We start from the raw sequence: 14666 nt of genomic DNA, 5'->3' as shown, positions 1-14666 counted from the left end.
CGGTCCTCTTCTTCTTCTTCTTTTTTCAGCGGCCAACGCGGTGGGTACCTACCGGCCTCAAAAACGGAAAAAAGGGGTTTCGCCAAATAAGAATTGGCCTCGTACATGACCCGTTTAGAGGCAGTGATTCATAATTTCCATTACGGGCGGCGTAAAGAAGGCTGCGACGGTGCACAACGGTGCATTTGTTTGTCCGCGTTGACATTGAGAACGCCATTTCTGGGTGACGTGTGATCGATTGTTCTGCTATCTGGCGGCCTTCTGGGACAATCAAGCTGGTGTATTGATATGGGCTGGGTGCTTCTTGTTACATGAAGAGTTGAACTTGATTCGATGGTGGATTTAATCATCAGAGCATTTATGCTGGGTCAGAAGCCTTTGTTTTGAATCGCTTATAATGGGTGAAATGGTGAATATTAAATGACCAAACAAATTTCTTTGATGACAAATTACCAGCTAATCACTAAAGAGTAGGTTTTTGAGCCTTATCATCCAAATTTACACTAAATAACAGAAACTAACAGAAAACAGAAACAGAAAAAGGGAGCCACATAATTCAATTGCCTGATCACCTAGTTATTCAAATCACCAAATATGAAGTGGATTATTTATTTTTTGTCTGCGTATCATGGTGAAACAAGGAAAAAAAAAAGATTACTTCCTACTTAGTTACTATACAGGGTTAGAATTATTAAAAGGGACACTACAGAGATCTAAAATCGTTAGAAATACAGGGTGGCTTAAATTACAAAAAATTGCGTTATTTAGGGATGAGTGTGTGATGTAAACGGATTCAAATCATCTTCAATGGTTCCCGAAATATCTCGAAAAAGCTTTCTCTGTATAACTCATTTTTTTAAATAACTTCACGAAGTTTGGTTTGTAGCCATTATCTAATATAGAGATTCTAATCTAATGGTGTCGTCAAATTTTTTCTGTTTTCCATTGTTTCAGAGACGCCAAAATCGTTTTTTTTTCTTATGGACGCCATATTGGTTCTCCTTATGGGTTGATAAAGAAATAAAGAAAAAAATAACGAATTAAACAATGTATCACAATCTATAGAAATGTCGAGTCTAGCTTTGCGAATTTGAACTTTTTAACATTTTTAATTTTTTTGTTAAGATAGTAGGCTGGTGCCAGAATTGTCAAATAACTTGTTACTTTTTTCAGTTATTATGTGACATCACTTGAGTTTTGTTAAAACCTGAATCCTGTTTGATAAGTAACGTCCTATCAATTATATAATCATGCTGATACCAATACTCTACATAGCGTATCTACAACTGGCAATGTCTGTAGAAATTGTTCTATATAATTGGAAAAACTCAAGTGATGGTTTCACGTAACAACTATCAACAAAGTTTGATTCGACAATTCTAGCTCCAGCTAGAAAATTTGAACTCTCTTTTCATTTTTTTGTTTGGTCAAATAACTTTGTTGACAATATCTCCTTTTTTGGACAATGCTGTAATAGCAGATGCTCTATAGAAATGGTTCGTTATTTTGAACTCTTTCGTGCTCATTACAATATTTCTAGCAGATGTAGTCTTTTTCGATATTAAATTTATACCTAGAGGCATGTTGCTGTACCAAATTTCTCTCTCCAAATTCTGTCAGTTGTTACATTTCGATTTGCCGATCTTTCTTTCATGTGCTTAAGATATAAGGTAATGGAACACATTGGGAAATTTTGTGAAATATTGGGTTATATTTAACACGTCCATTGAAGTACTTCAGACGATTATACTCTTTTTGGAAGTAATAAATTGAGCAATTAGCTGTCTCAATTTCACTCCAAGGCAATTTGAATTAGCGTTTATGAAAACATTTATTTTGCAACCCATCTGGCAGATTTTCATCTCGAAAGTTGACCAATTTCAAAAACCAAAAAGAATCATTTATTTTGAAAAAGTTTTCTTGGATCATTTAAACGTTGGTATTGCATACATGTTTTACACTGGAATCTTCATAATGCTGTAGTATTCATGTCCATCATCAAACTTGAGCAATCCTCCGCAAGAATATGTCCAAATTTCTGCGATAAATTACCTAATTCTTCATAATATTTGTCTTCTTTATGTTGAAAGAGTATTCTTCTTATATTCCTTATTTTCCTGGAGTTTCTTGATCTAGGGAGTAGTTTTTGTTCAGGAAAAATTTAGAGATCTTTTAGTGACTCTGTCTGCTCAAGAGAATGCGTTATGGATGTCGCGCCACACTTTACTTTGGCACCAGCGGATTCATAGGGGTCGGCGCGTTTCAGCAGAGTCACCTCTCCACGATGGGGAGAGAGTTTGTCTTAGGCAGAGATCGCTGGTTCGACTAACTGAGGAGATTCCACCAGCGATCTTTGGACACCGTTATCCCTTGGGAGAGAATACACCTAAGTAAATTTTTTCACAGACGTTCTTGTTTTCGTGGTTTTTTAAGAGGTACCTACCAGTTTGTCAATTTCATTTTGAATTTCATACCAAGGTATATTCACGAATTCACACCTTTAAAGGTGGCTCAGATTTTGGATGAATGAATGACAAATACGTTAATGAAAGCTAGACAATTATAATAATAAAAATTCATAAATATTCACTTCCTTTCCCTGAGCCATCTAAAATTTGGGAAATGTCAAAATTTTATCGTTGAAAAACCAACTTGTTGCTGCTGTCTTGCTTGAAATGAAAAGAGTAAAATAGTTAGCTATTCAAAACGGTCACTACAACAGCACGTTAACTTCTCGTACGACCCATGTAAGAAGCCCATCCTTAAACAGAGATCGAACAAGTTATTTATGTTGTTATGAATACACTTTATCGTCCATAGAGAATGAGCAATATCATCTTATACAAAGATGCAACCGGGATGCTGCGTAAGAGCGAAATAACGAATGCAGTTAACCTGTCAAGGGGATAGATAGTTTTGCAATTATTTTAGTTATTTCACTTTCCAAGAGCATAATAATTATACATCGTATGGTCTGGATAAAACAATTCCTTAATTGACTCGGGGAATATGAAACATGTTAGACCTCCCAGTAGACTAAAAATAAGACAGAGCCGAGCCCTGCCGTCTCGAATCTTGTAATAAAATGATTAAATCAATTACATGCGGTGACCTTGTCAATATGATGCATTTTTCGTGTACTTAAACTACCGTTTAACTCTTAACGCACTCATCAGGTTAGAAGGAATGTTGCCGATATTAGCATAATGATTTTCCGATGAGGAAAATTGGTTCTTATTTTTTCAAAATAATTTTCTTGAGTTATGTTCTTGTCTTTCGATGGTGAGGAATATCAGTCACAAGGAACAGTTGTATACAATTTATTCAATGGCAACGTTTCTGAGCATTTAGCTCCTTCATCAGGCTAAAAACAAAAACCAATTTATAAAAAACGGCATGGATCATACAATTGGTGTAGCAATAAAGATAAAAAATACATAAAATGATGTCGCTATACAATAATAAATATGAAATATAAACTAGATGACAAATAACAATGAATATAAATATAAAGCAAAACAACATGAAACAATTAACGCCAGGTCGGCCAAGGAAACAATAAGTTTACAATAAAAAGCGATCTCACCCTATGAATAACGGTTATAAATCATTCGAATACATCGAAATCATCAAATAAATGTCCATAAAATAAAATGGCATTATCAGGATATCATAAAAAACCACATCAAATAAGACGTATAAGTATAAACTAATGTATTAGGCAAGACAGACTGCATTAAAATGTGTGAGACATACTAACACCCGATTCAAAAGGAAACACGAACTACCGCGCGATAAAACTATCTACATTTACCTTATTAATTAAGTTAAAATACACCGAACTCAAACTACCAATATCGGTGCGTGTATTCACAGAATCTTTTATTCTCTTGATAAAAACCATTTCTTTGAATGTTCGTTTAAACCAATTAATTGGTTAAACGAACATTCAAAGAAATGGTTTTTATCAAGAGAATAAAAGATTCTGTGAATACACGCACCGATATTGGTAGTTTGAGTTCGGTGTATTTTAACTTAATTAATAAGGTAAATGTAGATAGTTTTATCGCGCGGTAGTTCGTGTTTCCTTTTGAATCGGGTGTTAGTATGTCTCACACATTTTAATGCAGTCTGTCTTGCCTAATACATTAGTTTATACTTATACGTCTTATTTGATGTGGTTTTTTATGATATCCTGATAATGCCATTTTATTTTATGGACATTTATTTGATGATTTCGATGTATTCGAATGATTTATAACCGTTATTCATAGGGTGAGATCGCTTTTTATTGTAAACTTATTGTTTCCTTGGCCGACCTGGCGTTAATTGTTTCATGTTGTTTTGCTTTATATTTATATTCATTGTTATTTGTCATCTAGTTTATATTTCATATTTATTATTGTATAGCGACATCATTTTATGTATTTTTTATCTTTATTGCTACACCAATTGTATGATCCATGCCGTTTTTTATAAATTGGTTTTTGTTTTTAGCCTGATGAAGGAGCTAAATGCTCAGAAACGTTGCCATTGAATAAATTGTATACAACTGTTCCTTGTGACTGATATTCCTCACCATCGAATTAAATCTTCGGAACGATAATTTTATCTGAAGTTCTTGTCTTTGTCAATCAGGAATCTTAGGTAATCAAAGGAGCTCGAGCTCTATTTTTCTGAAGGGTGTTTTTTTTAGAGCTATAGAACTTTAAATTGCAATAAAACAACGATGGATAATTCGATTGACATGAATTTTATTTATCCGCAAGATAATCTTGTGGCATTACATTTTAAATATGATTTCTGGCATATGACCTAGCTGGCTCGGATGTAGTCCAATCTGGACGTCCAATTTTCGATGACTTTTTCCAACATTTGTGGCCGTATATCGGCAATAACACTTCGAATGTTGTCTTCCAAATGGTCAAGGTTTGTGGCTTATCCGCATAGACGAATGACTTTACATAGCCCCACAGTCTAGCGGTGTTAAATCACAAGATTTTGGAGGCCAATTCACAGATCCAAAACGTGAAATTAGGCGGTCACCAAATGTGACTTTCAATGAGTCGATTTTGGCACGAGCTGTGTGATATGTTGCGCCGTCTTGTTGGAACCACAGCTCCTGGACATCATGGTTGTTCAATTCAGGAATGAAAAAGTTAGTAATCATGGCTCTATACCGATCACCATTGACTGTAACGTTCTGGCCATCATCGGTTTTGAAGAAGTACGGACCAATGATTCCACCAGCCCATAAAGCGCACCAAACAGTCAGTTTTTCTGGATGTAACGGTTTTTTGACATACACTTGAGGATAAGCTTGACTCCAAATGCGGCATTTTTGTTTGTTGACGTAGCCATTCAACCAGAAGTGCACTTCATCGCTAAACAAAATGAAATGGACCTAGTGCGCGATACGTTCTCCGCACAGAACCATTATTTTCGAAATGAAATTGCACTATTTGTAAGCGTTGTTCAGGCGTGAGTCTATGCATGATGAATTGCCAAACCAAACTGAGAGGAAATCACTTGACAGCTGTTGAATCGGTCGCTATCTTGAACAGTAATGCTAACTTAAAGTTATATACCTCGAAAAAAAACACCTGTTACATTCTACATATATTTTAGATATTGTTATTGTCATAATAAAATCTTAATGAAGGACTATGTGTTGCATAGGATGCGCCATATTCGACACTTTCGAATGAATTTCTGTTGAAAATTTTTCATTTCCATAAAAACATTCTCGTTGCAATTTTTACCTAGAATTCAGTGACGATAATTGAATTTTCAGCAAACTGATATATCTATATCTCAAGCAAGTACTTCTTGATATTTTTCGATCCCAAGAGAGGTTTCTGTTGTTCCAATCCCACGGGAGGTGCGATAATCCCGACACAATTCTCGCCGATAAATTAAATTCTAAATCTCAAATTAAACTGGTGATGACTGAAATATAAAACAAGTTACGTATCTTTCCTGAAGTCTCGATAATTATTGAAAATCTTCCAGAAAATTCTATCTGTTTCCTTCTCTAGATACGCGCATCCGCATCCCGACCAATCGCATACGATGAATTGACAAATTACCGCGTCTTCGAAAATTCCAGTAGTGTAACATGGATTTGACAGTGCAAAATCGTTGCATAGCATAATTGAAATAATAATTTTAAATAGTTTACCGTTTCTTATCACAAATGCTGTAGGTACCGATTGCTTAGGCTGTTTTGTTGTTCTGCATGTATTAATGTCAGTGTCAACGAGTATGAGACGATTTTGTTGTACGATTAGTGTCTTATAATATGTCACACATCTATTCTTATTTAGAATATGCAAATATGGTTTTTGTTTGCAGGCTTGCAGCTTTAAGCAATAAGAACCCCCTGTAGATGGAATGTGTTTAGAGGTTAATGGCGGTATTTTCGAACTTTTGTTGCAACAGCGCTATACCATATTAAAACCATGTAGATGTATTTTGTTTGTTTGTGATTACACTATATTTTGAAAACAAATTAGAATCGTATAAAGACATATGGTTTTTTTTTTAATTATTTTTACGTGTATTTACGTTCTTCCAGACTCACCCTGTATATCAACTCAAATTGAAATCGTCGAGTTTTTGGAATTTCACGAAAAACTTCATATTAATCGAAATGGTCAGTGTTCAATTTCATATGGGACACCTGTATAATTTCTGCTTTGGAATTTCTGCCTTGGAACCGGCAGAGAGAGAATACTGACCTCAATTCTTTCACGGTCAGCGGCATATCCCACAAACAGAATACAGACCCTAAAAATACAACAAAAATATTGTATAAAATATTAATCACGTGTACCCCAAAGTGGCAATAAACATGTTTACCTTCTATAAAAACCGATGTTTCATTTATTCCTTTTGATATCGCTTGTAAAGTTACCTACCTACCATCTTGAAATATATATGGATATGAATTTACGAGGAGGGTCATCCAAAAAAAGATGCGATATTATTACAAAAGTAACATGAAAGTTTTATGTTATGAGCATTTATGTTAGTGAGATGAGATTGAAAATTGGCGTTATTATTCAGGTATAAAAAAGTCTATTCTTGGTTTATTTATAATGCATAATTTATTGGCTTATTTTCAACTTAGTTCGAATATGTGGTTTCGTTTGATATAGGTACCTACCTATAGGAAGGTTGTTCCTTTGTTTGTTAAGAGAAACCAACTTATTGTTGAACAATCCTTGGTAGAAAAGTTGCATACAATAGATTATACTACGAGTCGATAATTATAGCTATGGTATTGCCGAAGTAATAATAGCCAGAATTTGGAGTAGGTTTATTACCACGATATTTCTAATGGAGAATTTCATTTGTCAATAACATTCAAATCAGTAGTTATATAATTTATTTTTTGTGATATCAACTAGGGGTCGTATCCTATTTTGTTTACCTTTTTTCTATATATACGAGTAATAATAATTTATTTCTACATTCCCTTTAAAATTCCATCACCTCGATCACCATTGATCCTATCGATCTCCTGCATTTCAGCATCAAAAATCATATTGGTGATGTTGAACTGAAGGTTCAATCTTGATCGTGCATCCTGTAGTTTCCTCACTCTACAAGCAACCAATTCACCAAAAATATCAAATTCATCTCTACATCCAGCTACACGATTTTCGACCCTATCATCTTTTCTTATTTGCGTGCGTTGGCTTGAACCTTCATTTGTGGTGGAAATGTTAGGTTCATCGGTTGTGAGCTGGGACGTGATCGAGGTGTTCCCCAAGGGGATGATCGTGGGAGGCGGTTCATACTCATTTAACGTAAGGGAACTGTCGTGGATTTCGTTTGTGGTTATATCGATGGATTCAGTCTTGACCATTCGCTGGACCATTTGCTGCTGGAAAATCGAAAAAAATAAATTAGATCCCAGTTAGTTACAGTTCTCTGATTGTATGAAGATTATCAGAATAATATCTATGAAATAAATTAAGAAAGTAAATGGATGTGATATTTTTTTGAAAACCAAGAACTTGTACGTCACATTAAGTTTTTTGGCAATTTTATCTGCAGAGATTTCCTTACATTAGGATCAATAAAGAGAATTGTTTGATATTATTGGAACAAATTCATATCCATCTCCTACTTAAATACTTGATTAAAGAGCTGAGGAGTTCTATGAACTGATGATCCTGCCGAATGTAAAAAGACTGTTTTAAAGGTTGCTATGTAAAAAAATCGATTCTAACCATAGAGTAATAGAAATAGATAGAGGGAGCATACGCAATTTTTACATGTCCCCAACATGGTTAGATCACGTTGTCGGTTTGTGATATATTCCAAATCCACAATTTTACTATATCGTTATAAATGTATATTATATTGAATGAAAAACATATATTTCTTTGAGTGATTCCCAATTGAATATGCAAATTTGAATATTTGAAATACAATATTTCTCCTAGTATACAGAACATTTATTTTTTTCTGTATCTACCCTGCTGAAATCCAAGGTTTGGCAAATATTGCTCTCCTAGTGTCATCCGTTGATTCACATTATTTGGCGCGCTTGAAGTACACTCCCTCTATGTATATTTATTACTATGAGGTTCTAACATTATATTTTGAGTCTGTGTCTGCTCGATTCATGTACATATTCAACTTTTTACATTCTCTATAATACTAATTCTGCATTTTCTCTTTTCAATTTCGATCAATCTCTAGATACCAAATTGTTATTGGAATTTTGATGCAGGTTTGATGAAAAAGTGAAAAAAGTGTCAGTGCATTCAAAACACTTGCAAAATAGCGCATGTTTTGAAAGTTCACTACTATCCTATACCATTTTTCATCATCATGATAGTACTACACTTTTCAAAATTCTTGATTAAAATACACAAACCTCTGCCTGCATTTTGGATATTTCCCTATTCTCCCTATATATTTTTCCAGGAATCAGAAACTTCAGGCTGTTATACGCAAACCACTTGGGCTGATAGGATTCACCATTCATAGAGTACTTCTTGTGGAGTTTATAGCAATGCATGAACTGCGTCTTCAGCACCTTTATTTTTCTCTCCACACTGACAACATCGTTTCCTAAAGAGGTGGCAACCACTTTCCAAGCAGCAATTCTTTTTCTCTTATCACGATAACATGGATTGCTGACATTCCATAAGCAGTCTTGGGATTTGTAGACCTCTATAAGTTTTGCGATCTTCGATCTGCACCAATAGTCTTTCGGTGGGTCTTCCATAATCTGCAAAACAGAAAATGATAACAGATGCTGAAGATATTTTTGAAGCCATTTCATTTAACCACATGGTCTATACCTAACTTGTTTATTTCGTTTTCGAGTTTACCAATGAAATGCTTGAGATCACTGGGTATAGAAAATATTTTTGGCCTTGAATTTCAACATTTCCGCATTTGAAAGTAAGATGAGAGCGATAATTTTCTGGGCCAAGATTTAAATTGCTGACCGAGGTGTTGAGCTGAGGCTAACAAACATTGAAAGGATCAAGAATGTGCTTCAACTATAAGGTTGAGGTAATTATTATTTTCTCTTCAATTTGAAATCAACATTTTTTAAAAACTTTTAATTTTTTTTTTCAATTTTTAAAAAATGGTATAATATTTTTCCTGAATAGGTTGGCCTCATTTGAAGTTTGTTTTTGATACTTTGTTTCACTTTCAGAATTAATTTCAGAATTCGTGGCAAGATTTTCGATGAATTTTCGAGAAAAATAGCAGAAAGTTCAGGACTTTTAGGTTGATACTCAATATTCTTATGAATTAGGGATCCAAGAAAACTATGGGCCAATTTTTTTGAATTTGCAATTATTTTTATTTGACTAATAAAACCCACATAATATATTAATATTGCCTAAGTTTCTGACAATCAATATTTACATAGTATTGTGTCCATAAAATTAAATAAAAAAAAACCCACCGCACACACCTCTCTATCTGAAAGTCACTATTAGTTCCCTTTCTATGTTACTTATCAATATAGCTTAAGTGGATCAATAAATACCAACATTATAAAGCAACATTAACCTGCATTCAGCATTCCTACAAGCAAGCAACTTTTAATACATACCAATTCCATTAAATACTCGTCTTCAACCCACGTGGAGAATTGGGATGATATCAAGAATTTTATGTTGAAAAATCGTTCGTTTTATTGTCGAATTTACGCTCACTACGTAGGTAACTGTTTAAATAACACTGCAATATCGACGAATAGTTGACCGCAATCGAGAATCTCCGTTGTCATTCGTTGTAGTAGGCAACTATGTTGAGCCATAATAATGGAGAAAAGACATGTTTATACAGTTGCGCAATCTGTTGAATCAAGCGACAACGTTGCCGCTTTGAAGGCGTTTCTCGATGTGATGTTGGTAGCGACATCTGGCGGTAAGTTTGGAAAACCATAGATATATTTGAGCGAATTCTGTAAACTCAAAAGAATTTTGTTCGATGTTCGAATAGATTCCTGTTAAATTCGAAAAGAGTTTAGAAGATTTGGTTTAGTTTTCTTCATTTCAAACGATTTCAATCATCATAACAACGTACTATTTCATTGTTCAAGAAAGAGAAAGCAGGCCTTGAAATACGATATGATTGCGAATGATATCTTAAGAAAGAATTTAGTTTCTTCTTTTCATAATAGATGTCACTAAATATTAATTTAGAGATCATGTTCACAATTTTTTTGCTTGATGGTCAGTTTTGCTTAATGCTGATGAGTTGGAACAAATTTCAATCAACGGTACCCCAATATTAAATGATTCACGATTCGCTTAAGCTACGACGTTCATTGTCATTTGTCCATAAGGATATTCGGAAATGTTACCTACTCAGCAGATGGCACAAAATGGTATCTGCTCTGATTTTAAAGACGTTGCTACATCATCTTAACGTGTTGAAGGAATCTACAGCAAGAGGAACAGTTAGCACAGGGAACTGTATTTTGCATCAATAACTATTGATTTGGTCAGTTACAAACTTTATTTTCGAACTTCCAACTCTAGTGTAGAAACATTATCTGACCGAGAGGTGGCGTTATGGGCTTCGCGTAATACTCCAGGGCGGTCCCAGCGGGTTTATAGGGGCAACCGCATAACAAAAGAGTCACTTCTCCACGATGTATTGAGAAGGCAGGGCTCACTGGGTTGCCATACTGGAGGTTCAAACAATGATCTCGGGATGAAACACCGCAATCCCTAGAAAGAGGGCACACTCTCAAATTTGGCTTGAGGAAAACTCGCCAAACTAGTATCCATAAACCTTTGAGCATGGCCTCCTTCGAATAAAGCAACAGCTCTTACCGGGACAATCTGACTTATCACTCTACGATTCATGTGGTAACTTCAAATCGTAAAATTGAACTGCTTTCTTTCATTGACGGAATATTGGCACAAAAATAATAACTCAAAAAAAATAATAAAAATATCGACAAACCAACAAAAATTGTTGATATTGAAAAATTCCTTGATATGAGAATAAGGTGATGCGACACATTTGAATGTAGATATGTGTGTATAATTCGCTTCGATCCGGCTCGAAGGACCAAAAAATGTTACTTCCTGTTCGAAGGACTGTATAATGTTGATTGTGGATGAAGGAGAATACGACAATGATTTCAACTTGTTTGATTTGCCTTGTTGAGAGAGAGAAAACATACACTGAATAAAACTGTAATGGTAATAATACTAACATTTATGAAAGCACTCGATAGAGGTTAGAGCATAATGCGAATAAGCATCACAGTTGAACCACAGAAAAATTCTTCTTTTTCCTGTGTAAGCCTTTACAATGTGTATGAATTGTTTGTTATTCACATTTCTTCAGCAATTTAATAATTTAAACAATTGTAGGGAATATATCGATTCCCTCGAAAATATTCGAGTTAAGTTAAAATTCGAACCAAAGTGCTAAAAACAGAAGAACTTGGTGTTAAAACTTGGAATGATCAAAACCACACCCCTTAGGGATCTGTAGAAAGGCCTTGCTAACGGACGAATAGAAAACGTCCTGAATGCCCATAAAAATCGGCATTTCAGAGCGAATAATTCAATTGAGTTCAGTCTTGTCTACAACTAAAACATATGTGCAACACTTGCATCGACAACGAGAAGAGTAAAGTGTTTTTATACCGTTCTTTCATTTCCCTAATTTGTCCTTGGCCGTGAACTACTTTACTTACAGTATAAGGACCACAACCCACACAATAAAGAAAGGAGTATAAAACAAAAATTTGTGAGATATAGTGGAGGAAAAAATTGTATTTTGTTGTAACGAACAGCTATCCGAAATAAACAACTCTAGAAATGTGAATATCTGTATATCTATACAGAACACAGAATGCAAATGAAATATTCAGTTTACCCATCTAGTTAACTCAATATTTCAACTAAAACATCAGACGTCCTATGTGATCAAATATGAATATAACGTTAATGAATCAGCAATCGAATTAATTGCAATAAACAACTCCGTTCTGCGATTGACTCAAAATAACGTTATCTATACCTGATGGTAAATTACATCAAAATTGGTTATTGATCCGAAGTGGAACAACCTAATGAAGCACATTGATGATCCGAAACCTACGCTGTATTGAATTCGACCGGATTCAGATCCAATTCTACGATTGCTCGAATTGCTTTGAGTCAACGTGAAACTTGAAAATCCTAGTTACCTTGAATGCTGATGATCTGATTTACAATTACCGGTCGTGTTTGTAATTTCTATATGAATTCATGGCAGGGTTCGGTGCATAAATTATTCCGGAGTATTGAAATCGATGTATCTGAATTGGGAATTTGGAATTGATGTGTAGATGTCTTCTTAGTATACATGAAATTGAGGATATTTTAGAGCACAGTGAGTAGACTCTTATCGTTCGAGACCATTTTGTATGAAAATTATGATATGGGTATGATCAAAAATACGCTCTTTTTATAGAAAATCACTTCAATATTTGTTTTAATTAAATATTCATGAATCTGAGAGATAATCAAAAATCGTGAAAGACCGGTATATTTTCCATGAATACAATGTCTACTCAAGATGTCGATTCTTTTATAAATAAAATTCGATTATGTCTCAAAACATTTGACACAAATTCCCACTTAAAGGTTGCGTCAGAGCCGACTGACGAGTTTTAAAGGGCTATTTAAAAAAAATTATGAAAGTCAGAGAAAAACGGTTTTATTCATTCGAAGCAGTAAGGAATATAGTTTTTCTGTTCAAGTGTTGAGAACGATATCACCAAGGTGGCGGCCATCAGCAGCGACACACTGATGTAGTCGATTTTTGGCAGTTTTCGACCGTTTTTCGGCATACCTCGAGCGGTATGGTCCGGATTTCTTCGATTTTTTGCTGCTTGAGTTCTGGCAGGGTGTGTGGACGTTGTTTGAAGACCTTATCTTTAAGGTGGTCCCAAAGGAAGAATTAGCAGATGCTCCAATCTGGTGAGCGCGCTGAACAACCTACGCCCCCTTTCAGTGAGACCAGTTTCTCTGGGAATATTTGTCTCGAAACAGCTAATGAAATTCGAGTTGTGTAGGCTGCATCGCCATCCTGCTGGAACCAGATGTCACCCAGATCGTGTTCTTCACCAATTCAGGCTGTAGGAAGGTTTCCAACATTGGGACATAACGCTGGAAATTTACTGTGAATATGACATTTTCCTCCTCGAAAAAATAATGGACTATCACTCCGAATTGAGACACAGCACACCAAACTGTGACTTTAGGTGAATGCAGTGGTCATTTATGGAGTTGAAGAGGATTACATGCATCCCAGTACCGGAAATTTTGCTTATGCACTGTTCCAAAAAGGTGGAAATGTGCCTCTTCACTGCTTAAAAAAGTTGCACTCAGGGAGTGCGTTGAATCATTTCATCACAACGATTTTTGCTGTAATCAGCAGCACTCAACTCAACAAGCATGGTTTTATACGGGTGGAATGATAAATCCTCATGCAGAATCTTCCTCAAAGATAGGTCTGACATTTCCAAAGCTTCTTGGAAGAGCGTTTTGGTGGATGCTCGACTGCTACTTACCGTTCTCATTAGTCCATGTCCTCGCCCTCGTCGTGTACTTCCTGTTTCCTCAAGTTGACGAGCCCAAGTTTTACTATGTTTGCAGAGGAGACTGAAACGGTTACAGGAATGCCGAAATGTCGCTGAAATGCTAGCTGGATCGCGATCACAGTTATTTTCGTAAAACGTGTGAGCGGCAAAGCCTCGATGCACTCTGGTCCTAATCATAGTACTGACTGAAAACTACTGTCTCTTAGGAATACAAAGACCCCTTTCGCACCTACTTGCACCCACCAAATCCCGAGCAATGACATGTCAAAATTCGTCAATCGACTCTGCCGCACCATGTACAACTCAAAAAAACATGGCCTCCCAGTGATTTTTCAGAAAAGTTCAATTGAATGTATTATAAACAACACTAATTACATTTCAAATTGATTTATTAAGATCATAATCTGGGCAATTTTCGAAGTAAAAAAAATCCATAGTTCCCTTCAATCCTTCAATCACTCAGAGTGAAGTGCTCTTCATCATCCATGACAATGACTTCTTTATTTGCAATATGAGAGTGCCTTGAATCATGGCATCATCTCAGTATTCGAGCTATTGGCGTATATTTTAG

The 14666-nt window shown here is 35.3% G+C and overlaps 1 protein-coding gene and 1 long non-coding RNA gene across 3 annotated transcripts; one reads left to right on the top strand and one right to left on the bottom strand.

Moving 5' to 3' along the window:
* Positions 1–3947: 3947 nt before the first annotated feature.
* LOC123685228 lies at positions 3948–4617 on the top strand. The gene is made up of 2 exons (XR_006748273.1): positions 3948–4275; positions 4498–4617. It is a non-coding gene; the product is annotated as an uncharacterized LOC123685228 (long non-coding RNA).
* Positions 4618–7373: 2756 nt separating this feature from the next.
* LOC123681522 lies at positions 7374–10326 on the bottom strand. 2 transcript variants are annotated; one of them, XM_045619778.1, is made up of 3 exons: positions 10094–10326; positions 8894–9250; positions 7374–7891 (listed from the first exon to the last, which is right to left on the bottom strand). In XM_045619778.1, the coding sequence occupies exons 1-3, from the start codon at positions 10100–10102 to the stop codon at positions 7472–7474; spliced, it is 786 nt and encodes a 261-aa protein (XP_045475734.1). In that variant the 5' UTR covers positions 10103–10326; the 3' UTR covers positions 7374–7471. The 2 variants fall into 2 exon arrangements, with proteins under 2 accessions (XP_045475734.1, XP_045475735.1); XM_045619779.1 differs by having other exon boundaries at positions 7374–7888.
* Positions 10327–14666: the final 4340 nt, after the last annotated feature.

This window comes from Harmonia axyridis, chromosome 1, assembly GCF_914767665.1.
Source record: "Harmonia axyridis chromosome 1, icHarAxyr1.1, whole genome shotgun sequence".
Classification (NCBI taxonomy): Eukaryota; Metazoa; Arthropoda; class Insecta; order Coleoptera; family Coccinellidae; genus Harmonia; species Harmonia axyridis.
The sequence above is the reverse complement of the archived record's forward strand: the minus strand, read 5'-3'. Positions and strand labels throughout refer to the sequence as shown.